Raw genomic sequence first — 27,911 nt, forward strand, 5'->3', positions numbered from 1 at the left:
CCTGTACTTCCTCTGGCCAGGGAGGGCTGTAACATTCTCCTAACTGGCCCGATTGCAGCCTCTCCCTCAAAAACCCTCCGTGTGAGCCAGCTCCATTTGCATCATCTGTCAAGAATAGTTCCAATCCCATCATTCTGTTACTCTGAAAACTTTCAGTCTTCCCATGAACCACCACACTGAAAACCGACTCACAGGACATCAAAGGTCCTGCACAACATTGGCTTGACCTAAGATCTTAACCACACTGCCTACCATTCACCCATGTGTATGTTTTTAGCCAAATGACACCGTGTGTGTATAAATCCTGTCTATGTGCCCCATATCACCCTGGGGTGCTCTTCCCCACAACTAGTGGCTAAAAAATCAGTCTTTTTTTTCTTTTTTTTTAAAGCCAGACTCTTGCTCTGTCACCCAGGCTGGAGTGCAGTGGCGCGATCTTGGCTCACTGCAACCTCTGCCTCCTGGGTTCAAGAGATTCTTCTGCCTCAGACTCTCCAGTAGCTGGGATTACAGGTGGGAGCCACCACAGCTGGCTAATCCCATCAGTCTTTAGGGCAATTTTAAATGCTGTTCCCTTAGCAAACTGTTCGATTCAGTCCGCCCCAGGCCCCAAGGAGATCCATCTCCCTCTCCACTCTGGACTTCTATGAGCTTCTGGTAGCTGCCGAGCTGTGCCTCATGTAATGGTGCTGTATCTTTTTTTTTTTTTTTTTCCAGAGACAGGGTTGCCCTCTTTCGCTCAGGCTGGAGTGCAATGGTGCCATCACATCTCACTGGAACCTCAAACTCTTGGGCTCAAGCAATCCTCCTATCTCAGCCTTCCAAGTAACTACCAAGTGCACCACCACACCTGGCTCTTTTTTGTGTGTAGAGACAGAGTCTAGTTATGTTGCCTCGGCTGATCTCAAACTCCTGGGTTCAACTGATCCTTCCGCCTCAGCCTCCCAAAGTGCTGGGATTACAGGCACGAACCACTGTGACCAGCCTGTAATGTTGTTTTATCTCCTTTAAGGGTCCTGGAGGCAGGATTATAACCTGTTCACCTGGAAGCCCAGCAGCATGCATCAAAGATTATACCCAGAACAAGTATATGAAAATGACTAAGCCTTTCAGAGCAATTCTGGAAAAGTGTAAGGCTCTTGGAACCCCCTAACTTGAGGTTTTTAGGTACTTCCAGAAGGGATCTTTCTATCAGATATTTTGTTAGCAAAAATTGCTTTCTAAAACAAGGCTTCTCAGCTGGGTGCGGTGGCTCACGCCTGTAATCTCGGCACTTTGGGAGGCGAAGGCGAGTGGATCACTTGAGTCCAGGAGTTAGAGGCCAGCCTAGGCAACACGGTGAAACTCCATTTCTACAAAAAATGCAAAAATTAGCCAGGCGTGGTGGCACACGCCTGTAGTCCCAGCCACTTGGGAGAATGAGGTAAGAAGACTGCTTGAGGCCGGGAAGCAGAGGTTGCTGTGAGCTGGGATCCTGCTACTGCACTCCAGCCTGAGTGACAGAGAGAGACCCTGTCTCAAAAAAAATAAAATAAAATGAAGAAAATAAAACAAGGCTTCTCAGTCTCAGCACTATTGCCCTCTGGGGTCAGAAAACTGTTTGCTGTGGGGGGCTGTCCTGTGCATTGTTGGATGTTCAGAAGCATCCCTGGCTTCCACCCACTTGATGCCAGTAATACTACCAGCCCCAACCCCCAATTATGACAAATAACAATGTCTCCAGATATTACCAAATGTCCCTTGAGGGGTAAAGTTCCTCCTGGTTCTCACAGAACCATTTTGCTGTTCTACAGCAGGCTCAATGATTTGTTAAAAAAATAAATAAATAAAAATGACCACACAGGTTTTGCTGGCACCATAAACACACAGAGAAATGCAGCAAGTGACAGCTGGCAATTACCAATTACCACCTGCCTCTAACCAGTAAGGTTTACTATGCTGTAAACTTAAATGAGGCCATGCCGTAAATTTAAATGAGAATAAGCTAACTAAAGGGGACTAGACCCAGCTCTTATGCATATAAGACTGGCTCTTAGGCATTGCCTTCTGGGCCCCTGTAGTGGGGTTCTCTCATGTACTATAACAAGAATTGCTCTACCAGCCTAACCTGAAGGCCATTACCAGAAATGCACATTAGTCCTGCAGTCCTATTTTGGTGGGAGTGGGGGTAGGGGGTGGTTAAGGAGTTGTCCTCTAGATCAGGAATTAGGAAACATTTTTTGCAAGAGACCTGATAGTAAATATTTCAGGCTTTGTGGGCCATATGGCTCTGTCACAACTACTCAACTTTGAATAAGAAAGTGAGAAAGCAGTCATAGGCAATATGTAAATGAATGGGCGTGGCTCTATTACAATAAAACTTTATTTACAAAAGCAGATGGTAGACCAGATCTGCCCCCATTGTTTCCTGACCTCTGCTCTATCTATGTATCACACAATGTCTGTCTTAAGAGGCTGCATGGAAAAGGCATTTTGTTTAGCTCTTAATACCAGGAAAAGGTATGCTTCTCCCAAGGAATCTGGTTGTCTTTATTTTGTAACCACTATGAGTCTTGGAACAGAGGTTTCTCACTTTTCTTTGGCTACCAGGAGGTTCAGAGCTGAATTTGGCACAAAATTCTATCTACTTTACAAGGCCTTATATTACGTCCTGTCTTATTTTTTTTCTTTACCTGAATTTCCCCCATCTAGTCATGTTTTTATTTTAGGGGTTGCATTTACTTCTATGATCCACATGAAATACCTTTTTGGAATAAGATCAGTGGTGAACAAAGATAAATGGCAGGTGGGATGGACAGAATGGCAGATGTCGCACGTAGATGCCTGGCAAAGAGCCAAGTAAAGAGAGATGCCTTTCATCTTAAGAATCTTATGAACCTTGTCCAAAAAAAGGACTCCATTGAACATATGCAGATACTCCCCGCTCCGCTTTAGAGTGGGCTAGACTTAGTGACGTGCCTCCAAAAAATGGAGTATAAAAAAGGAAAAAATAGTAACTTCATAGTAGAGATGGCTAACAAATATGACATTAACCAAGTGATGAAGGTTATCGTCACCAGTGATGTGTGGATCTCAGGTACCTACTGATGTGATGTGATGAGAAGGGCACTTCCCCTCTGGGGTATTCATTTTGAGGATCTGTAACTCCAGTCTAACCATGAAAAAAAACCTCGGACAAACCCAGATTTGGGGACATTCTACAGGACACCTGGCCAGGACTCCTCAAGGCTGTGAAGGTCATTTTAAAAAGTAAGGAAAGGGCCGGGTGCGGTGGCTCACGCCTGTAATCCTGGCACTTTGGGAGGCCGAGGTGGGCGGATCACAAGGTCAGGAGATGGAGACCTTCCTGGCCAACATGGTGAAACCCTGTCTCTACTAAAAATACAAAGATTAGCTGGGCCTGGCAGCGTGTGCCTGTAATCCCAGCTACTTGGGAGGCTGAGGCAGGAGAATCGCTTGAACTCGGGACGCGGAGGTTGCAGTGAGCTGAGATCGCGCCACTGTACTCCAGCCTGGCAACAGAGCAAGACTCTGTCTCAAAAAAGAAAGAAAAATATAAGGAAAGCCTGAGAAAGTCACAGATTAGAAGAGACTGGGAGGCCAGGCAATGTGGTACCCGAGATTGGATCCTAGAATAGGAAGAAGACATTAATTGAAAAAAATGGCAAAATCCAAGTCTGGCATTTGATTAAAAAAAACCCAAACATCTCAGCAGCAGCACCAATCCCCAATTTCCCCCTACTTTCTGGCACTCCCAAGCTACAGGAGAAAGTAAGGGAGGGAGCCCTGTTAGAGATGCCTCTGAGATTAGCACCACCCACCACAGGTGCCCTCCACGGGTCTTCTACCTTCCACCTCGTGGGCTTGTCGCAGCCCCACTTTCTCATGCTGGTGGGTCATCAGCTACAAGGAAACAGCTGGATCTGCCAGCCCAGCTCTCCACTGTGCCTGGAGGCTGGTAGAGATGACACTCTGCTTTGTCTTACCCGGAGACAAATGGGCTAAGTGGGCTCCTGCTTTCCAGTCACTCAGCTCCTGCCAGGCAGACAGAGGCATTGCAAAGGGATCCACAACAGAATCCCATATGCCTTGCAGAGAGGGAAAGCTTGGGAATACCCTGCAGACCCACAGCTCAGATGTTCTCCAAGGTTAAGATTAGGGAAGGGGAATATTATCCCAAATTAAAACCTTCTCTCTGCCCTCATGAAGCTTGCCATCTAAGGGTGAGCAAAGACAGGCATTAATATTCATAAAGGATTTTATTCATCCCTGGTATTTCCCACAACACTTGGCACAGCCCTACACCCAGCAGGTACTTGGAATTTGCTATCTCAATTGATCTGAATTTTGTCACAGAGGCAGCCTCCTTCCTCTATGTGTCCATCCTAACCCCTCCTCCAAATGGTTATATATATATATATATATATATATATATATATATATATATATATTTTTTTTTTTTTTTTTTGAGACAGGTCTTGCTCTGTTGCCTGGGCTGGAGTGCAGTAGCACAATCATGGTCACTGGCCCCCCTCTCAACCTCCTGGACTCAAGCACTCCTCCCTCTTCAGTCTCTCAAATAACTGAGACCACAAGCATGCACCACGACACCCAGCTAATTTATTTTTATTTTTACTTTTTGTAAAGACAAAGTCTCACTGTGTTGCCCAGGCTGATTTCAAACTCCTGGACTAATAGGAATCTTCCTGCCTCCACCTCTCAAAGTGCTGGGATTACATGTGTGGGCTGCTGCGCCTGGCGTTACTTATATTTTTACATCTTACATCATTCCAAAAAAGGTGAGGCTACTAATAAACAGACACACAATAAGATAAAAAAAAATACAGCTGAGTGTGGTGGCTCACGCCTGTAATCCCAGCACTTTGGGAGGCCAAGGAGGGTGGATCACCTGAGGTCAGGAGTTCGAGACCAGCATGGCCAACATGGCAAAACCCCATCTCTACTAAAACTACAAAATTAGGCCAAGCACGATGGCTCACTTCTGTAATCCCAGCACTTTCAGCACTTTGGGAGGCCAAGGCGGGCGGATCACTTGAGGTCAGGAGTTGGAGACCAGCCTGGCCAGCATGGTCTCTACTAAAAATACATCTCTACTAAAAACACAAAAAAATTACCTGGCTGTGGTGGCACATGCCTGTGGTCCTAGCTACCTGGGAGGCTGAGGCAGAAGAATCACTTGAACCCAGGAAGCAGAGGTTACAGTGGGCTGAGATCATACCACTGCATTTGAGCCTGGGGAACAGAGCAAGACTCCATCTCAAAAAAAAGTGAGATCCCAGTACTTTGGCCTCCCAAAGTGCTGGGATTATAGGCGTGAGCCACCACGCACGACTGAGAAATGGATATTATTTCTAATCCTCGGAACAACCCTACAAAGAAATTTTTTATTTCCTTTTACAAATGAAGAAACACACACAGTAAAAAAAAAAATATATATATATATATATTTTAATGAAGAAACAGGTTCAGAAGGTTAATTCATGTGCCTAACACAGCTCCCTGACATTGCACAGAGGTCGATTTGAAAGCAGCCACCTGGGCCAGGTGTGGTGGTGGCTCCTGCCTGTAATCCCAGCACTTTGGGAGGCTGAGGCAGGTGGATCACCTGAGGTTAGGAGTTCGAGAGCAGCCTAACATGGTGAAACCCCATTTCTAGTAAAAATACAAAAAATTAGCTGGGCCTGGTGGTGCGTGCCTGTAATCCCAACTACTTGGGAGGCTGGGGCAGGACAATCACTTGAACCCGGGAGGCTGAGGTTGCAGTGAACAGAGATTGCTCCATTGTACTCCAGCCTGGGCAACAAGGGTGAAATTCCGTCTCAAAGAAAAAAAAAAAAAAAAAAAAAAAGAAAGCATCCATCTGACTCCATTGGCCTCCCTCCTCCATTCTATGCTGCACATCAAAATATACAAAGCAAGTTTTATGTTGTGTATTTTACCACAGTAAATAATAAATAAACATAAAGTACAATTTAATTTTGTATATGTATAGAGAGCTCTTACTACTTTTGATATAATTTTTTTTTGTTTTTTTTCAGATGGAGTCTCACTCTGTTGCCCAGGCTGGAGTGCAGTGGCACGATCTCGGCTCACTGCAACCTCTGCTTCCTAGGTTCAAGCAATTCTCCTCCCTCACCCTCCCGAGTAACTGGGACTACAGGTGCATGCCACCATCCCAGTCTAATTTTTGTATTTTTATTAGAGACGGGGTTTCACCATATTGACCAGGCTGGTCTCAAACCCCTGACCTCAAGTGATCCGTCTGCCTAGGCCTCCTAATATATATATATATATATTTGAGACAGAGTCTCACACTGTTGCCCGGGCTGGAGTGCAGTGGCGCAATCTCTGCTCACTGCAAGCTCCGCCTCCCGGGTTCACGCCATTCTCCTGCCTCAGCCTCCCGAGTAGCTGGGACCACAGGCACCCGCCACCATGCCCGGCTAATTTTTTTTTTTTGTATTTTTAGTAGAGACGGGGTTTCACGCCCGGCCATATAATTTTTTTAATGCATATATTTTAAAAAAATTAGAGACAGGGTTTTACGATACTGTCCAGGCTGGTCTCATTCTCCTGGGCTCAAGTGATCTTCCCACCTCACTTCCCGCCTTTTCAACAAAACACCTGGTGGGTAATATAATCGTTATTTGTGTGCCTCTCCTGAGTCTAAAACTCTCCATAACAGTCTCCTATAAGAATGTAAAAGGTGGCCGGGCACAATGGCTCACACCTGTAATCCTAGCACTTTCGGAGGCCAAGGTGGGCCTATCACCTGAGGTCAGGAGTTCAAGACCAGCCTGGCCAACATGGTGAAACCCCTTCTCTACTAATAATACAAAAGTTAGCCGGGCGTGGTGGTGCACACCTGTAATCCTAGCTACCGGGGAGGCTGAGGCAGGAGAAATGCTTGAACCTTCGAGGTGGAGGTGGCAGTGAGCTGACATTGCACCACTGCACTCCAGCCTGGGCAGCTAGAGTGAAACTCTGTCTCAAAACAAAAACAAAAAACCACAAAGTAAAAGGTTAATGGCCAGGCACAGTGGCTCATGCCTGTAACCCCAGTGCTTTGGGAGGCCAAAGCAGGAGAATCACTCGACACCAGGAGTTGAATAGCCTGGGCAACATAGCAAGACCCTACCTCTAAAAAAATAAAAAATTAGCTGGGTATGGTGGTTCATACCTATACTTCCAGCTACTTGGGAGGCTGAGGCTGGACTCCAGCCTGGACAACAGAGTAAGATACTACCTCTAAAAAAAAGAAAGTAAAAGGTGAAAAGGATCAACCAATGTTTGTTTTAAACCAAAAACACAGTGCGCTACCCACACTCAGATTTTAGAGATGCTTAGATTAGGACTCAAAGGTCCTTACAGGGATTTGCCTATGGTTACACAGCTGACTGGGAAGAGGCAGGTGGGGATATCTGAAGACCTACACAGAAAGGCATGGTACCTCTGACCTGTTCCAATGTTAACTAAACCCTTACCCTCCCAGTGCAGTGGGCAGAATGATAAAACATCTCGGTCACTCAGTAGCTGTATGCCCATTAACCAGCTAACAACTTTTTCTTTTCTCATTTTAAAAAATTCTATTTTGGCTGGGCGCGGTGGCTCACGCTTGTAATCCCAGCACTTTGGGAGGCCGAGGCGGGGGGATCACGAGGTCAGGAGATCGAGACTACGGTGAAACCCCGTCTCTACTAAAAATACAAAAAAAAAATTAGCCGGGCGTGGTGGCGGGCGCCTGTAGTCCCAGCTGCTCGGAGAGGCTGAGGCGGGAGAATGGCGTGAACCTGGGAGGCGGAGCCTGCAGCGAGCTGAGATTGCGCCACTGCACTCCAGCCTGGGCGACAGAGTGAGACTCCGTCTCAAAAAAAAAAAAAAAAAAATTCTATTTTATTATTATTATATATATATTTTTGAGACAGACTCTGGCTCACCAGGCTGGAGTGCAGTGGTGCAATTTTGGCTCACTGCAACCTCTGCCTCCTGGGTTCAAGCGATTCTCCTGCCTCAGCCTCCTGAGTAGCTGGGATTATCGGCATGTGCCACCATGCCCGACTACTTTTTGTAATTTTAGTAGAGATGGGGTTTCGCCATGTTGGCCCAGCTGGTCTCAAACTCCTGACCTCAAGTGATCCGCCTGTCTTGGCCTCCCAAAGTGCTAGGATTACAGGCGTGAGCCACTGTGCCTGGCCTCGTCCAAATCTTTTATTTTTATTTATTTATTTATTTTTTGAGACAGAGTTTTGCTCTTGTTGCCCAGGCTGGAGTGCAATAGCACGATCTCGGCTCACTGCAACCTCCACCTCCCAGGTTTAAGCAATTCTCCTGCCTCAGCCTCCCGAGTAGCTGGGATTACAGGCATGCATCACCACACCCAGCTAATTTTTTGTGTTTTTAGTAGAGATGGGGTTTCTCCATGTTGAGGCTGGTCTCGAACTCCTGACCTCAGGTGATCCACCGCCTCGGCCTCCCAAAGTGCTGGGATTACAGGCGTGAGCCACCGCGCCTGGCTCGTCCAAATCTTTTAACTGACAAATAATTTAAGGGAAATCCAGAAGCTAGGTGAGCTACACCTTCGGCCTATGAAGTAGCACATGCCTATTAATAAATATTGCTGTGTTTTTTCACCACTTCCTGCCACACTGTTATAAATTTATCTGGTTGTATTGGGAGGGGAAAAAAATAAGTGTTCAGCCCTCAACTAAACATATTTCATGTTGCTCATAAAACCTAAAAGTGAAGATGCTGCAAAGTGGCAGAGAATCAGTGGCAACTATGTGAAACAGACAGTGATGAGAAACACTTGAGTCATCACTGGTACAATCATATGTTCTTCTACATTAATCTCTTCCATCCCTCCCTTCACTGCCACAAACAACATGGAAGGGAATGTACAATTCTGAGACCAAATTCAAGTTCAACTGCCCCCCAAACTTAGTTGCAGCCCAATTCCATGTGTTCAGAGCCTAACAGAAGGCCAGCTCATGGCGTTTGCCAGTGGGACAGGCATGCGAAGCCCTGGAGTTGGACTAACCTGAGGGTAGAAGGCGGACGATGCTGTGCGTGGGCTGCGGACAAACTCCATAAAGAAGGCCCCGTCCTGAAGTCAGAGGAGGAGGAAGCAGCAGCAGCAGTTGCAAGGAAGCGAAGAAACAGAATGTGTACCAGTGGTTAACCATCAGGGGAAGGAGACAGGTATGAAAAACAAAAAATAAAAATAAAAACAAGGAGGGAAGGAGAGAAACAAGGACATATGAAGAGGATGGGGAAAATTAAAAAAAAAGAGAGAGAGAGAGAGAGAGCTCCACCCAGAAAGACGATATCCAAATGCAAAGCATTAGCAGAAACTCACACCTTCCTGGGCAGAATATCCCATCTCTGTGGGAGAAAGCACCCAGGTTGGAAGGTGTGTCCAAGCTCTCTCAGGTCTCATCAGAGTGTGGCTTGGATGCTCTCACTCTCCCACATAGCTCTGAAATTCCTTCAGACCTATGCCAAGGAAGATGAAAAGGCCGCAGAGCAGCTTGGTGGGGCTGCAGGGTAAGGGCTTTGGTGGCAACATCCTGGCCTCCCACCTGGCTGGGTGACCAGTCGCCCTCTTGGAGAGATACATTGAGCCAGGAGGTTTTTTCTGCCTGTTACTAAACATGGCAGCCAGATGGGAGGAGAGGATTCAAGGCAGGATAAGTTCTTGCTTAGTTTTTTCAGCAAACAGGGGATACAGAAGCAGCCATACCTTCTCCTCCACTGGTTGTGTGACAAAATCATCAGCAAGCTAAGACATATATAATGTCAGATACACAAGCACTCACATTGTGAGGGGCTTTCTAAAGCTGTCATTCCCTCCCTACTCTACCCTTGTGGAATTCAAGCAGCCATGTCTGTGAAACAAAAATGACACAGAGGACTTTTTCAATGACCCCTCCTTCTGTCATTCTTAAGTAGTACCTGCTTTCCTTTTGGAATCTTTTTACTTTTTATGTCTAGTTATCATAGAAATTCAGGAATGGCACTTGACACATCTCAAGTTCTCTGCTTTTCTGGAACTTTTCCTCAATTCCAAAGGTAGAATAACTGAAATATTTGGGTGCCCATTTTATTGATACTGCTGCCACTTCCCGTAAGTGACTGCAAATTCAAATACGAAACCTTGGAAACTTGTGGCTACGGAGATGCTGATGCAGATATCCCCAACACATTCTAACATGAAGTGTTCCTTGGGGAAACAGTTGGGCATTTCTGAGCATGTCAGCAGGGCTCTTTGCTTTGGCCATCTCATAGCATTTTGTTTCCCCTTGACTATTCAGGAGTTTACTTCCAGCCCTACTGATGGCTCATGCATGTGGATTTTAGTGTTCACCTGGACAATCAGGAGAGGGTTCTAAACAGCAATCTAATATATTTGCGACTATAATTTCTCTGCTTTTCAATCATGTCCTCAGCACTGTTTCTGACCCTCAAATATGGCAATGAGTAGAGGCAAAACCTGGTGGGCAGCACACAGGATAATTTGTATCTCATTGTTCCACTGTGTCCCTTCTAACTGCCAGAACATATAGAAGCAGAGGTGCTGATGGTGTTGAGGTTTATGTACATGTGAAGGAGTTCAGGTGAAAAGACTCATGGTCAGCAGATCATTCCTTACACAAAGACTATCCTTGGTACCTTAAGCCACTCCCTAGAGCAGGGGTTGGTAAACTACAGCTTGCAGGCCAAATCTGGCCAGCCCTCTGATTTTTTTACAGCCAGTGAGCTAAGAATGGTTTTTACGGCTGGGCATGGTGGCTCACGCCTGTAATCGCAGCACTTTGGGAGGCTGAGGCGGGTGGATCACTTGAGGTCAGGAGTTCGGGACCAACCTGGCCAACATGGTGAAACCCTGTCTCTACTAAAAATAAAAAAAATTAGCTGGCCATGGTGGTGCACGCCTGTAATCCCAGCTACTGGGGAGGCTGAGGCAGGAGAATTGCTTGAACCCGGGAGGCTAAGGTTGCAGTTGCAGTGAGCCAAGATTGTACCACTGCACTTCAGCCTGGGTGACAGAGCAAGACTGTCTGAAAAAAAAAAAAAAAAAAAAAAAAAAAAAAAAAAAAAAAACCTGGGCGCAGTGGCTCACACTTGTAATCCCAACACTTTGGGAGACTGAGGCAGGCGGATCACGAGGTCAGGAGATTGAGACCATCCTGGCTAACAGAGTGAAACCTCGTTTCTACTAAAAAATACAAAAAATTAGCCAGGCGTGGTGATGGGTGCCTGTAGTCCCAGCTACTCGGGAGGCTGAGGCAGGAGGATGGCGTGAACCTGGGAGGCAGAGCTTGCAGTGAGCCAAGATTGCGCCACTGCACTCCAGCCTGGGCGACAGAGCGAGACTCCGTCTCAAAAAAAAAAAAAAAAAAAAAAAAAAAAAATATATATATATATATATATATATATATATATATATAATAAATATATTTAAAAAAACAAACAAAGGAATGGTTTTTACAATTTTAAATGGTTATGGAAATACTATACTTACACAATAGCTTTGTTTTGCCTCTTGGCCACAAAGTCTAAAATATGTATTTAGGTTTGCCAACGTTTGGTTTACAAGTTGCCCACGGCCTTGGCTGATACTTTTTCTCAGATTTTTTTTTTTTTTTTTGAGACGGAGTCTTGCTCTGTCGCCAGGCTGGAGTGCAGTGGCGCAATCTCGGCTCACTGCAAGCTCCGCCTCCTGGGTTCACGCCATTCTCCTGCCTCAGCCTCCCGAGTAGCTGGGACTACAGGCGCCCGCCACCACGCCTGGCTAATTTTTTTTGTATTTTTAGTAGAGACGGGGTTTCACCATGGTCTCGATCTCCTGACCTCGTGATCCACCCGCCTCGGCCTCCCAAAGTGCTGGGATTACAAGCGTGAGCCACCGCGCCCGGCCTCTCAGATTTTAATCCCTTTACCCATGTAGTGTAATTATAGTATTTATGCTAAGGAATTAATCAGTGGTGTGGTCAAATGATTATTGCAAGCATATTCACTGCAACATTATAACTGTGGTATACTGTAGAATAATTTTTAAAGTTTATAGAAAAATACCAAAAATCATTTAAAAATCACCATCGACAATTTTAACCAAAAGAAGTTATAAATTAAGGCATATTCATATGATAAAATGATATATAGCTATTGTTTTCTTTGGGGTTGCTTAGGGGAAAAAAAAGAAAGAAAAAAGTATATAATTATTTTTTAAAAATCATGCTTTTGTAAAAACATTTAATGACATGGGAAATTTTCATGATATGGAGGTAAAATAAACACAGATATATCATTTGACCACAATTTTGAAAAATAACATATATGTATTGAATCTCTTTCATCTCCCAGTGATAGGGACAAGAGAGTGGTAAGTACAGTCAACTTGTCCTATCACAACAGAATGATCTCAGAGTCTGAATTTCCCAGAAGGAGCTGACAGAGCCAACTCTATTGGTCTTAAAGGACCCATGGAGTTTTTGGCTCCTCTACTGTACTTGCTCCTGATAGAGGCCTAAAGTCTCAGGTTTTCTGTATTTTCCCCCCACCCCAGGATGCTCCCATTTGACTGTATTTCTCAGCAGTCTGAGAAAACTGATGGGAATTTCATTATCAAAGAAGAGCGAGCTCTGGTGGAAGCTACTTCAGTAGCTTTCTATTCCTCTCTGGGAAAGCTAAAGATGAAGGTGAAGGAAAACCAGACGGCCAAATACAAAGCTCAGGCCAGATCTTGGGCATTGAACCAAAGAGGTTTAGCTTAACTGTTGTATTTTATTTTTTTGAGGCAGGGTCTCACTGCGTCACCCAGGCTGGAGTGCAGTGGTATGATCATGGCTCACTTCAACCTCAACCTCCTGGGCTCTAGGGATCCCCTCACCTCAGCCTTCTGAGTAGCTGAGACTACAGGTACACGCCACCACATCTAGCTGATTTTATTTTTAATTTTTTAAAGAAATGGGGTCTCCTTATGTTGTGTATGCTGGTCTCAAATTCCTGGGCTCAAGTGATCCTCCAGCCTTGGCCTCCTAAAGTGCTGGGATTACAAGCATGACTGTTTTATATCTGGATTTAACTAGAAGTTAGCTTCCTTACAACTGTGAACAAGAAAGTTCCTATATAAAAATAGTAACAGTAATAGAATCTTTAAAGGGTTCAGGATAGAATTCATCCAAAGCCTTAGCACATGCAATCCTGGATCTGAAGGGCGATCTGTTTTACCCTCCACACTGAGTCTCTGAGAGCACAGGACAGCTAGCTCCCTGCTACCGCGGCTTCCTTTACCTTTCGTGGGCTGTCCATGTAGGTGGGAGTCATGGCAACGCTGCTGCTCTCGGCTGACTGGGCGGAGCTCTTCCCACCATGCACAGCTGCCTGCTGTTCTCCCAGGCACCTGAAAGGAGGAAAAGCACATGACAGCAGCTTGCTCAGAGCTCCCTAGTGAAGGATCCATGTCGGCCAAGATGCAGACAGCTCTGTTGCTATCATCTTTGAAACACACACTTCCCACCATGCACAGCTGCCTGCTGTTCTCCCAGGCACCTGAAAGGAGGAAAAGCACATGACAGCAGCTTGCTCAGAGCTCCCTGGTGAAGGATCCATGTCGGCCAAGATGCAGACAGCTCTGTTGCTATCATCTTTGAAACACACACTTCTGCCTTGTTTCCCTTTCCAGACCTTCATGATACCCTTAATTTCATTCATTGTGCTGAACAATCACCAGTCCTCCACAGTAAATCAGAAAATAGCCCAATTTTAAAAGCATTCTGGCAGCACTTGGTGCTTATATATGACCTTAAAAAGGGGACTGACATGGTTTGAGTGACTGTCTGTGAACACTATTTTTAAAATTCTTGTAAAAATACTTTTTTCTCAATTTTTATTTAATATAACAGCAAAAGCACATTCTGAATGTTAAGACTGCGTGGTGGCTCATGCCTGTAAACCCCGCACTTTGGGAAGCCAAGGTGGGAGGATCACCTGAGGTCAGGAGTTTGAGACCAGCCTGGCCAACATGGTGAAACCCCATCTCTACTAAAAATACAAAAAATTAGCCAGGCATGGCAGTGCACGCTTACAGTCGCAGCTACTCAGGAGGCTGAGGCACGAGAATCACTTGAACCCAGGAGGCAGAGGTTGCAGTGAGCTGAGATCGTGCCACTGCACTCCAGCCCGTGCGACAAAAAAAAAAAAAAAAAAAAAAAAAACTGCATTAACATGCAGCATAAACAGGAGAAGATGTGTTAATTCTCTATATATTTTGAAGGGATTTATATGTTAATCTTTCAAATGTACATAGCTACATCACCCTCCAAACCAAACTAACAGACATTATCTCATAACGCAAGACAAATACAGTTTCCTTACATGTCATCCCATCTCGGTTCTGATGTACATGAATGAATATTTTCATGTTTATTTTCCTAATTTTTTTCTGTTCTAAAATTAACTACACTTTACTTTAGATTAAATTACGTTGTTTTAATATATCACTGCTTTATTGTTAGGTTTCAGAAGGCTCACATTAAAGTCTTAAGTCCTTCATTATTACTATAATATATATTACTTCTTGTGATGGGCAGCGTGAGGCAGGGCCCAGCCCCCTCCACCATGGCCTTGTTGTTGTCCCAGCACTGGGAGGGCTGTCTAGGAGGCTCTGTCTCAGTTGTCAGCCCCTTCAGGGATAGCCCCAGCTGCATGGGCTGCCATAGGCAATGAATGGTGTGTGTGTGTGTGTGTGTGTGTGTGTGTGTGTGTGTTTGTGTGCATTCACACGTGTGTTTGTTGGCCCAACTCATCACATCTCTGAAGGCTGTTCTAGGCTGATCCAGTGGGATCTCCTGAGGCTGTCACTGGGTCTGGGCTGTAGTCCAGCTTCTCTCGGCACCCACTCCAGTTTCTTCACCATCCCTCCCACAGGTGTTGTGCCCAAGGGCTCTCTTTAATAAGCATCCTATATGCTACACCCCATCTCAGTCCGATTCCCTGAGAACCCAATTTGCAACACTTTTCTTATCTTAAATTCTGACACTTTTGTTACTCAATGCGAAGTAATCACATACCAGGGATGCTAAAATCTGTTTCCATAGTAACCTGTTGCACTCTCCCTTAAAATTTTTTTACATTCTGAAAAAATACAAACATATACAAAAGTAAAGAGGACAATATAATGAACCCCTACATATCCCTTACCAAAATTATATCATTAGAGCCATTCTGGTTTCATCCATACACCCTGCCTACCCATATGAAATATTTTGAAGCAAAACTCACACATTGTTTCATCCTTAAACATTTCAGTATCTCTCTTTTTTTTTTTGAGGCGGAGTCTCGCTCTGTCACCCAGGCTGGAGTGCAGTGGCGCAATCTCGGCTCACTGCAAGCTCCGCCTCCCGGGTTCACGCCATTCTCCTGCCTCAGCCTCTCCGAGTAGCTGGGACTACAGGCGCCCGCCACCACGCCCGGCTAATTTTTTGTATTTTTAGTAGAGACGGGGTTTCACTGTGGTCTCGATCTCCTGACCTCGTGATCTGCCCACCTCGGCCTCCCAAAGTGCTGGGATTACAAGCGTGAGCCACCGCACCCGGCAACCAAACATTTCAGTATCTCTAAAAGATAACAATTTTTCGAATGTCAAATATTTCCTCAATTGTCTCAAAAAAATTTTTTTAGCCAGGCGCGGTGGCTCACACCTGTAATCCCAGCACTTTGGGAGGCCAAGGTGGGTGGATCACGAGGTCAGAAGATTAAGACCATCCTGGCCAACATGGTGGAACTCTGTCTCTACTAAAAATACAAAAATTAGCCAGGCGTGGTGGTGCACGTCTGTAGTCCCAGCTACTCAGGAGGCTGAGGCAGGAAGAATCGCTTGAACCTGGGAGACAGAGGATGCAGTGAGCCGAGATTGTGCCACAGCACTGCAGCCTGGGTGACAGAGGGAGACTCAGTCTTAAAAAAAAAAAAAAAAAAACCCAACAACGAGACTCAATTAAGTCCCTACATTGTCATACGTTATATCTCTTAAGTCCTTTTTAAGATATAAGCTCCTCTTCACCTCTCCTTATCCTTGAAATTCATTTGTTAAAGAAAGTAGCTCTTTAGCCCTGTAACCTTACACAGTCTGGATGTGCTGATTACATCCCTTTATTATATAACATGTTCTTCTGTGCCCTGTACTTCCTGAGAAGCGAAAGTTACATCAAGGGATTTGGGCAGATTTCGGTCAAATTTTGGGCCACTATTCTTCCTAAGTGGTACTATGCACTTCTGCCTGGAGGCCCAGAATGGCTGCCTCTCTCTTATGATGTGAGCTGCCACTGATAATCTTTGCTAGATCCATTCATTCATCAGAGAGTACACACAGTGACAGTCCATCATTCCTTCTGTATTTATTAGCTGGGATATTTTAAAAAGAGAAACTTCCCCACACCAATTACTTGGATGCTCTAAGGTGTAATTCACAGGACAAAAGACTAGGTGCTAGATTATTTTCCTTGTCCACCGACACCACAGTCTCTCTTTCTATCACAATGCAGTGTGTTTTCCCCTAAGCCTCATCCACAAATGCATGCTGTAAGATTCTTGCATCCCCAGTGACCACTCGAATTTGTCATCTGATGCACACGACAATCCACATGTACTGAGTCACCTGCTATATGCTGATGCGCTGACTAGGAGTCAGGGATTCTGAGAAGAAGACTGACCCTGTCCTTGCCCTTAGAAGCTCCTCCTCTAATGGCTCAGGAAGAGGGGACTACCACAAAACGACCAGGTACAATGCATATGCGTATACGTGAGAACATACATGAGGGCATGCTCAGGTATGTTCAGCCAGGAGGGGGTCACTAGCCATACCTCCGTGGAGGTAGTGACATATATGCACTAGGTGGGCCTTGAAGGGTGGGCAGGAGGAAGACACAGCCTACACAGAAGCAGGAAGGGTAAAAGCACGCAGACACTCTTCACGTGCTTCTGCAGGCAGATGGCACACTGTGGCTCATTGCTGGCATGCTTTCCCCAGAAAAGCCTGAGTAACACGCACATACTAGAGCCACCTTGGACAGAACATGAATGTCCATCTGCTTTGGTGGGGTCTCTCTCTCTCTGCCTTGACTTGGCTGTCATGGGTCTTGTCTTGGGGTCAATGGGTCATCCTCATCTAATAGGAAGAGAAAAGCCCACTGGCCAGCACCTGCTGCCCAGACTGGTCCCACTGCTATTAATCAGCACGTAGCTAAGATTCCAGGGTTTCTGTCTTTCACAAGAGCCTGACTAAATGTATACGCCTACAGATAAAGATGGGAAGAAAACTGGAAGAAATACACACGGTTAAGGTAAGATGGTGGGACTACACGTGAAATTTTGTAAGCGCTTTCATGCTGCTGTATGTTGTTTCGCATAATAAACAAAATGGAATCTGCGGCAGTGAAAGAAAAAGAAAAACACATAAATAAAAAATTCTGTGCAAGCAAATGTTATACAAATGTTATATAAATGTCTGGCTCCCTCTACTCTACCTCTGTTGAGAAAATGTAGCACGTCTCCCGGGAGCAGTCATCCATGGCAAGGGGGAAGTCTTGGGTGTCTTTGTCCCGCCTCCTGCCTTGGGGTTGGCTGAGAATCTCACCCTTCACACTGGGGGTACCACTACCCCCAAGATATGCTTCTTCAGTGTGAGCAGAAACAGGCTCCTTGGTGCATACTAAACAATGACTCACTGACAGAATGAGATCCCTTCACCTCACCCTCAGCTTGACACCCCTTCCAGCAACATATGTTCCTTGTTCTCTTTTCCAGTGGGAAAAGTCTGTGATTATTTACAGGAAGAAATTGCTACACAGAGTCCTGGCATCTTCCTTTGGTCTGATAAAGACATTTTCAAAAGAAGACCAAGCACCCTCAGTAACAAACCCAACCTATCTCAGTTTTCCTTCTCTCATCTGTCCCCTCACCACAGGCACCCTGCCGTGTTCTTCATCCCTTCCTTTCCATCTCATCATCACCCTCCATCCAGCTTCAGCTGCCTCTTGCCTGGACTAGCGGGAGCCTCCTGATGGGACTCTGCCTCCTGGCTCCCCACACAGGGAGCTCATCTCCGAAAAAACCACTTCTGATAAAAACCCCAACTGGCTATTTCATGATATTAAGGAATTGTTATAATTTTAAAGGTAAATTATAATACCATGGTTTTGTTTTTTTTTTAAAAAGAGTACTTGTCTTTCCAGGGTACATTCTGAAATATTACAGATGAAGGGAAATGACATCAGGAATTTGATTTAAAAAAATAAAAGAAGCCGGGCACGGTGGCTCACGCCTGTAATCCCAATACTTTGGGAGGCCAAGGCAGGTGGATCACCTGAGGTCGAGAGTTCAAGACCAGCCTGACCACCATGGAGAAAACCCATCTCTACTAAAAATACAAAATTAGCTGGGGTGGTGGCACATGCCTGTAATCCCAGCTACTTGGGAGGCTGAGGCACGAGAATTGCTTGAACCCAGAAGATGGAGGCTGCGGTGAGCCAAGACCGCGCCATTGCACTCCAGCCTAGGCAACAAGAGCGAAACTCCATCTCAAAAAATAATAATAAATAAATAAATCAATAAAAGGAAAACATAAGTTGGATAGAAATGAAATAAGGTCAGCCATGAGATGATTCTCATTGAAGCCGGGTGATGATGGGTAAGCAGGAATTTATTATACCAGTCTATTATTCGTATCCCTTTGAAATTTTCTAATAAAATTTTTATTTTCATTTTTTATTGAGACAGGGTCTTGCTGTCTCCCAGACTGGAGTGCAGTGGCGCAATTGGGGCTAATTGCAGCCTAGCCTCAACCTACCAGGATCAAGCAATCCTCCCACCTCGGTATTCACCACCACACTAGGCTAATTTTTTGTACAGACGGGGTCTCACTATGTTACCTACCCTGATCTTGAACTCCTGGGCTCAAGTAACTCTGGCCTCTCAGTCTCCCAGCGTGCTGGGATTACAGGCGTGAGCCACCATGCCTGGCCTGTAATAGAATTTTTAAAACTTTCAAAGGATTCCTCTTGCCATGAGAATGTGTAAGGACAGCCTAGCATCCAAATTCCCACACTGTTTTTCTTTTTTTTTTTTTTTTTTTTGAAGGACAAAAATCATTTTATCACCTCAATAAACTCAGTAAAACACATTTGATAAAATTCGACATCCTTTCATGATAAAAAGTCTCAACAAGTTAGGTACAGAAGGAATGTACAGCAGCACAACAAAGGCCATATATGACAAACCTACAGCCAGCATCAGACTAGCAATCCCACTTATAATAAATCCCATTTACAATAAATACAAAAAGAGGGAACAGTTGGAAGCTTTTACTTTCAGATCTAGGACAAGACAGGCATACCCACTTTCACCAGTTTTATTTAATGTAATGCTGGAAGTCTAAGCCAGAGTAATTCAGCAAACAAAAGAGATAAAGAGAATCCAAATTGGAAATTAAGGAAGACAAATTGTCCCGTTTGCAGACAACATGATCTTATATACAGAAAACCCTAAAAGCTCCAGCAAAAAAACTGTTAGAACTGATGAACAAATTCAGTAAAGTTGCAGAATACAAAATCAACATAAAAAAATCAGTAGTGCTGGGCACGGTGGCTCACGCCTGTATTCCCAGCACTTTGGGAGGCCAAGGCGGGCGGATCATGAGGTCAGGAGATCGAGACCATCCTGGCTAACACGATGAAACCCCGTCTCTACTAAAAATACAAAAAATTAGCCGGGCGTGGTGGTGGGCACCTGTAGTCCCAGCTACTGGGAAGGCTGAGGCAGGAGAATCACTTGAACCCAGGAGGCGGAGCTTGCAGTGAGCCATGATTGCACCACTGCACTCCAGCCTGGGCAACAAAGCAAGACTCCATCTCAGCCTCCCAAGTAGCTGGGATTACAGGCATGTGCCACCACCCCAGCTAATTTTGTATTTTTAGTAGAGATGGGTTTTCTCCATGGTGGTCAGGCTGGTCTTGAACTCTCGACCTCATCTCAAAAAAAAAAAATCAATAGTGACTCCATACACCCCAACAATGAACTAGTGGAAAAAGAAAGCAAAAAAAGCAATCCTATTTACAATAAATACAAAACATACCTAGGAATGGCCAGGCACAGTGGCTCATGCCTGTAATCCCAGCATTTTGGGAGGCTGAGGTGGGCGGATCATGAGGTCAGGAGTTCGAGACCAGCCTGGCTAATATGTTGAAACCCCGTCTGTACTAAAAATACAAAAATTAGCCGGGCGTGGTGGTGGGCACCTGTAATCCCAGCTACTCGGGAGGCTGAAGCAGTGAATTGCTTGAACCCGGGAGGCAGAGGTTGCAGTGAGCCAAGGTCATGCCACCACACTCCAGCCTGGGTGATGGAGCAAAACTAGGTCAAAAAAAAAAAAAAAAAACTAGGAATATATTTAAATGAGGTAAAAGATCAAGATGAAAAAGTTATAAAACACTAATGAAAGAAACTGAAGAGGACAAAAAAATAGAAAGACTTTCATGTTCATGGATTGGAAGAATCAACATTTTGAAAAAGTAATCTATTACCAAAAGTTCTCTATACATTCAATGCAATCACAATCAAAACACTAATGACATTATTCACAGAAATATTTTTTAAATCTTAAAGTTTCTATGGAGTCACAAAAGATTCTGAGTAGCCAAAGTAATTCTGAGCAAAAAGAACAAAGCTAAAGGCACCACACTACCTGACTTCAAAATATACTACAAAGCTATAGTGACCAAAACAGCATGGTACTGGCATAAAAACAGACATACAGACCAATGGAGGAGAATAGAGAATGCAGATATAAACCCATGTATTTACAGCCAACTAATTTTTGACAAAGGTGCCAAGAACATTCATTAGGGGAAGTGACAGTTTACTAAACAAATGGTGCTGGGAAAACTGGATATCCATATGCAGAAAAATGAAACTATACCCCTATATCTCACTATATATAAAAATCAACTCAAAATGGATTAAAGACTTACATGTAAGACCTGAAACTATGAAACGACTAAAGGAAAACATAGAGGAAATACTTAAGGACATTGGTCTGGGCAAAGATTTTATGGCTAACACCTCCCAAGCACACACAACAAAAACAAAAATAGAGTAGTGGGATTACATAAGAAAGAAAGAAAATTAACTCAAAATGGATTAAAGACCTAAATGTAAGACCTTAAACTATAAAACTCTTAGAAGAAAACATAGGGGAAAAGCTTCATGACATTGGATTTGACAATGATTTCTTGGATATAACAACAAAGGCACAGGCAACAAAAGAAATAGTAGATAAATTGGACTTCACCAAAATTAAAAGCTTTTGTCCCACACTGTTTTTCCAATTCCATGTCCCCACTATACCTCATGCTTGCTTGTTCAATGTTACTTCTTGAAAGCCTAATGTGTGCAGGTTCCTGCAGGCATGACAGACCCTCATACCAGACAGTCAAGGTCTAGCCTCCCCTAACATGCTCACCTCACATCTCTACAGGGGGACCCTCGGCATCCCCCACCCCATCATTCAGTAAATATCCATTACACACCTACTATGTGCCAGGCACGGCACACAGCCTCTGGCCTCAGAGCACACAGTCAAGTCAGGGAGAAGTCAACTGAAAACTGGCTCCCAGCAGAATACTGATAAGTGCTCTGATGGACGTAGGCCCAGGATGCTGGCAAGCACAGGGAGGAACCTGATCTAGCTGTGAGGTGGAGAGGGGCAGGGAAGGTGGTACAAGGCAATGTTTTCTCTTCCTCAAGTCTCGCCCACCCCCATGTAAACGCTTTGCTCCTACAACATCAGCTTGAATCCCACCTCCCATGACCCCACACTCTCCCTGCCCTCCCAACCAAGTGTGGTCCCAACAGTGTCTTATCAACTGTTACACTTACTGTTTATAAAGGGGCCACATACCGAAAGGCCTAGAGAAGCCAGCCAGGTAGCATGACTGAGAATGTAAGACAAGTTTAAGACCAGAGTGTGAACCCAAGGCATATGCTCCTTCTGAAGTGCCAGCTCACTGTGGCTGGGTGCAGATGTGGACCTTGTGTAAGTAAAACTGGATTTTTTTTTTTTTTTTGAGACGGAGTCTCGCTCTGTCACCAGGCTGGAGTGTAGTGGCGTGATCTCGGCTCACTGCAACCTCCGCCTCCCAGGTTCCAGCAATTCTCCTGCCTCATCCTCTTGAGTCACTGGGATTATAGGTATCCTCCACCATGCCCGGCTAATTTTTGTATTATTAGTAGAGACGGGATTTCACTACGTTGGCTAGGCTGGTCTTGAACTCCTGGTCTCAGGTGATTCACCCACCTAGGCCTCCCAAAGTGCTGGGATTACAGGCGTGAGCCACTATGCCCGCCAAGATCTGATGATTTTACAAGGGGCTTCCCTTCCCCTCCACTCTGCACTTCTCTTTGCTGCTGCCATGTGAAGAAGCACGTGTTTGCTTCCCCTTCCACCATGATTTTAAGTTTCCTGAGGCCTCCCCAGCCATGCTGAACTGTGAGTCAATTAAACCTCTTTCCTTTATAAATTACCCAATCTCCGGTATGTCTTTATTAGTAACATAAGAATGGAATAATACAGTAAATTTGTACTAGGGAGTGGGGCACTGCTGTAAAGATACCCGAAAATGTGGAAGCAACTTTGGAACTGGGTAACAGGCAAAGGCTGGAACAGTCTGGGGGAGCTCAGAAGAAGACAGGAAAATGTAGGAAAGTTTGGAACTTCCCAGCGACTTGCAGGGCTCAAAAGACAGGAAGATGTGGGAAAGTTTGGCACTTCCTAGAGACTTGTTGAATGGCTTTGACCAAAATGCTGACAGTGATATGGACAATGAAGTCTAGGCTGAGGTGGTCTCAGATGGAGATGGGGAACTTGTTGGGAACTGGAGTAAAGGTCTCTCTTGCTATGCAAAGAGACTGGTGGCATTTTGCCCCTGCCCTAGAGATCTATGAAACTCTGAACTTGAGAAGATGATTTAGGATATCTGGCGGAAGAAATTTCTAAGTGGCAAAGTGTTCAAGAGGAAGCAGAACATAAAAGTTTGGAAACTTGGCAGCCTGATGATGTGACAGAAAAGAAAAACCCATTTTCTGGGAGGAAATTCAAGCCTACTGCAGAAATTTGCCTAAGTAAGGAGGAGCTTAATGTTAATCACCAAGACAATGGGGAAAATATCTCCAGGGCATGTCAGAGACCTTCATGCAGCCCCTCCCATTATAGGGCTGTAGGCCTAGAAGGAAAAATTGGTTTCCTGGGCCTGACCTAGGGCCTCCTGCTATGTGCTGCCTAGGGACTCCGTGCACTGCATCCCAGCCACTCCGGCCATGGCTAAAAGGGGCCAATGTACAGCTCAGGCTGGCTTCAGAGGGTGTAAGCCCCAAGCCTTGGCAGCTTCTATGTGGTGCTGAGCCTGCAGGTGCACAGTCAAGAATTGAGGTTTGGGAATTTCTGCCTAGATTTCATGGGAGGCAGAAGTTTGCTTCAGGGGCAGGGCCCTCATGGAGAACCTCTGCTAGGGCAGTGCAGAAGGAAAAAGAAGTCTCTGCTGGGGCACTGCCTAGTGGAGCTGTGAGAAGAGGGCCACCATCCACCAGATCCCAGAATGGTAGATCCACCGACGGCTTGCACCATGCACCTGGAAAAGTGGCAGACACTCAACACCAGGCCGTAAAAGCAGCCGGAAATGGGGCGGTACCCTGCAGAGCCACAGGGCTGGAGCTACCCAAGGGCCTGGGAGCCTACCTCTTGTATCAGCATGCCCTGAATGTGAGACATGGAGTCAAAGGAGATCATTTTGGAACTTTAAAGTTTAATGGTTGCCCTATTGGATTTCAGACTTGCATGGGGCCTGTAGCCCCTTTGTTTTGGCCAATTTCTCCCATTTGGAATGGGTGTATTTACCCAATGCCTATACCCCATTGCATCAAGGAAGTAACTAACTTGCTTTTGACTTTACAAGCTCATAGGCAAAAGGGATTTGCCTTGTCTCAGATGAGACATTGGACTTGAGTTAATGCTTGAATGAATTAAGACTTTGGGGGACTGTTGAGAAGGCATGACTGTGTTTTGAAATGCAAGGACATGAGAACTGGGAGGGGCCAGGGGCGAAATGATATGGTTTGGCTGTGTCCCCACCCAAATCTTATCTTGAGTTATGGTTCCCATAATCCCCACGTGTCATGGGAGGGTCCAGGTGGGACGTAATTTAATCATGGGGGAGGTTACCTCCATGCTGTTCTCATGATAGTGAGTTCTCACGAGATGTGATGGTTTTATAAAGGGCTTTTCCCCTACCTTCACTCTGCACTTTTTGCTGCTGCCATGTGAAGAAGGATGTGTTTGCTTCCCCTTCTGCCATGATTGTAAGTTTCCTGAGGCCTCCCCAGCCCTGCAGAACTGCGAGTTGATTAAACTTCTTTCCTTTATAAATTACTCAGTCTCAGGTATGTCTTTATTAGTAGTGTGATAATGGACTAATACACCTGGCTTTTTTTTTTTCCCCCAGTAAAGATGGGGTTTTGCCATGTTGGCCAGGCTGGTCTCAAACTCCTGGCCTCCAGTGATCTGCCCACCTTGGCCTTCCAAAGTGGTGGGATTACAGGCCTGAGCCACCACACCTGGCCCTGGCTCAACCATGTTGAAATACTTTGTGGGCCAAATCAAATGAGTCTGTAACTCAAATTAAGTCCTGATCTAAAAGTTTATAACTTCTGGCCTATTTCATGTTATCCAACACCTGCCAGGTATTCGCCTACCTTTCTTTTCACGTAAATGCCTTCTTCCTAATTACAAGCTCCTTGTAAAGGAAATATTTCACCCCCTCAGGGGAACAGGGCACTGAAAACCCTTGGGGCTGTCAAGGTGGCGACAAGCACTTCCACCAAGCACTTACTTCTGACTGGCCTCCATCTCCAAAAGGGCAGAGAGAGCTGAGGTTCCCTTCTTCCCCACCGGGGGTGCAGTTGACTCCAGAGAATGCGTGGAAATGGGCCCGGTCATCTGCAAGCCTTTCATGGCGGTCCCTTTCTAATGCAGAGAAGAGGAAACAAGGCCATCAGCCGAGTGGGCTCTCAGTGGAAGCCACTCATGCCCCAGGGCATGCTGCAGCATTCCCAGGCCCTGGGAATCCCATGGACAGGGTCAAGGAACACTGGTTCTCAGTGTTCAGCAAGTGACAGAAAACCACCTTTCACTCAAATGCCTGGTGAACTAAAAATAAACTGCCCCTTTATTTGCACATCCTCATTTCACCCTCACCACAGATCTATGAAGTAAATAATGTTAGCCCTATTTTACAGAAGAAGAAACTGAAGCTCAGAGAGGTTAAGGAACTTACCCCACATCCTACTGGAGCTGGAATCCAAACTCCAGCGACCTCATTTCAAAACCAAAGTTCTTCCCACTATCCAAGCTCTCCCAGACACGTTTCTAATCGTAAGTGATGTTGTGTACACAAGGCAGCTGGTGTGAGAGGAAGAATACTGAACTTGAGGTTAAAAACAAAAAAAACATGGCTGATGATGGAACATTCCCTGGTGGTTAAAAAGAGTGAACTACTCACACACACAACTTGGATGAATCAGAAGGCATTATGCTAAGAGAAAGAAGGCAGCCTCAAAAGGTCACATATTATGGATTCTCTTTTCTGTGATGTTTGGAAAAGACAAAAGTACAGTGATATGGAACACACCAGTGGTTGCCAGGGATTAGAGATGGGGGAGAACGTGACTATAAAGACTAGCGTAAGTCCGGGCACGGTGGCTCATGCCTGTAATCCCAGCACTTTCGGAGGCCATGGCGGGAGGATTGCTTGAGTCCAGGAATTTGAGAACAACCTGGGCAAAATGGGGAAACTCCATCTCTAGAAAAAATACAAAAAATTAGCTGGACATGATGCACACCTTTAGTCCCAGCTACTTGGAAGGTTAAGGTGGGAGGTCAAGGCTGCAGTGAGCCATGATCATGCTACCACACTCCTGCTTGGGCAACAGAGTGACACCTTGTCTCAAAAAAAAAAAAGACTAGCATGAGAGAATTTTTTTGAAGTGATGGTGATGGTTACATGAATCTATGTATTTGTTAAAATTCATAGACCTGTGTACACACACACACACACACACACACACACATACACGTCAATTATACTATATGTTAGTTTAAAAAAAATGCTGAATCCCAGTTCTGACCCTTATAGCTGGCATATTCCATAACCCCCAGAAGCCTGAGTCTCCGCACTCGGTGGTGTGTGACTGAAATGACGCACAGGGTGCTGGGAACTGTGGAGCAAGATGAGTGAGGAAGGACTGCTGCTGTTCACCTCCTGAGAGTTTCTACTCAGAGGTTCAGCACCCAGTCACACAAGCAGCTGTGCTCAACATAGGGTCCCACTTGGGGAGCACCTCAAGGCACCGTGTCCTCAGGTGGAAGGGAGTGGCTCTATGCCACGGAACACCACCCAGTCACTGCCTGCACTCTATCCCTTCCTCCTTTACCCTACGGTGAAGGAGAAAACACTGTTTTGGATTTAAGGTAAACAGTGGGTAGTTGAGGAGTAAATAAATAGGCTGATGATGAGAGGCCCCTAATAGAGGAGGTGGCAGGCCCTGCATCTCACACCAGGTGCACTCTCTGAGTCCAAGGAGCCCTTACCCGCATCATGCGATCCGAGCGATGCCGCCTGCGAATGCGATTCAAGCCCTCCACAAAGCGGATAAAACCATCCAGGAGTTGCCACTCGTCCTCGTCTGCACGGGGCCTGTCTCCATAGATGTCGCAGTGGGCCTCCCCCTCCGTGATGCGCTTGGTGGCGGTGACACAGGCTGGCAGCAGCAGGAAGCGGGTCCTCCAGAACTTCAGGGACTCAATTAAGCTACAAGAGGCAAGGAAAACACAAGGTGGTGGTGAGAAAGAGGAGATAATGAAAGCACTCTCAGTAAACTCTCTGTGGAGTCGGTGTGTGAAGGTCCATCTCCCCATGAGTGTGTGCTCATTTGATGCTACAGCTCATGGCTTTGTTGAAAATACAAGTTCTGAGGATGGGCATGGTGGCTCACACCTATAATCCCAGCACTTTGGGAGGCCGAGGCAGGAGGACTGATTGAACTCAAGAGTTGAGACCAGCTTGGGGAACATGGTGAGACCCCATCTCTACCCTGTCTCAAAAAAAAAAAAGAGCTCTGAAGGAAGACCACAAAGGCAGTTTTTGCTTTGATCCCAGAGATATCAGAATGCTTCTGCACACCCAGGCCCAGTGAATTTGTGGCTATCATCACAATCACAAATCATGCATAGAAATCAAAAATTAAAAATGAGACACCACAAAGCTACCAGCCAACTAGTGAAGAAAACGTTAAGAACACAATCTGCACTGCCACTTGCATCAAAGGGCACATCATCACTGAGCTTCGTGAGGTTTGTTTTTTCAATTGTGGTAAAATATACATAACAAAAAATTTATCACATTAACCTATTTTATTTTTTTGAGACAAGGTCTTGTTGTGTTGCCCAGGCTAGAGTGCAGTGGCACTGTCAAGGCTCACTGTAGCTACGACCTCCTGGGCTCAAGCACTTCGGCCTCCTGAGTAGCTAGGACTATAGGGGTATGCCACCATGCCCAGTTAATTTTATTTTTATTTATTTATTTATTTTTTGAGACAGAGTTTCACTCTTGTTGCCCAGGCTGGAGTGCAATGGCTTGATCTTGGCTCACTGCAACCTCCACCTCCTGGGTTCAAGTAATTCTCTAGCCTCAGTCTCCCGAGTAGTTGGGATTACAGGCACGCACCACCACACCCAGCTAATCTTTGTATTTTCAGTAGAGACAGGATTTTGCCATGCTGGCCAG

At 45.4% G+C, this 27,911-nt stretch overlaps 1 protein-coding gene across 38 annotated transcripts in view; it reads right to left on the minus strand.

Moving 5' to 3' along the window:
• The window catches only part of DEPDC5 (DEP domain containing 5, GATOR1 subcomplex subunit), a 178,989-nt gene that overhangs the window by 57,600 nt on the left and 93,478 nt on the right, over positions 1-27,911 (minus strand). For 20 of the 38 annotated variants that reach the window (XR_010117142.1, XR_010117141.1, XR_010117143.1 and 17 more), the window contains 4 exons: positions 26,717-26,936; positions 24,960-25,093; positions 13,315-13,423; positions 9,059-9,124 (listed from right to left, as the gene is read on the minus strand). Coding sequence is in view for 29 of the 38 variants with exons in the window: in XM_063623475.1 (XP_063479545.1) it covers positions 9,059-9,124; positions 13,315-13,423; positions 24,960-25,093; positions 26,717-26,936 (529 nt within the window). In the remaining 9 variants the exon portion in view is untranslated. Of the gene's footprint in view, positions 1-5,202; positions 5,254-9,058; positions 9,125-13,314; positions 13,424-13,540; positions 13,573-24,959; positions 25,094-26,716; positions 26,937-27,911 lie in introns of those variants that run through there. The other 18 variants (XR_010117147.1, XR_010117146.1, XR_010117145.1 and 15 more) reach the window with 4 other exon arrangements.

Source organism: Symphalangus syndactylus, chromosome 18 (genome assembly GCF_028878055.3).
Source record: "Symphalangus syndactylus isolate Jambi chromosome 18, NHGRI_mSymSyn1-v2.1_pri, whole genome shotgun sequence".
NCBI lineage: Eukaryota > Metazoa > Chordata > Mammalia > Primates > Hylobatidae > Symphalangus > Symphalangus syndactylus.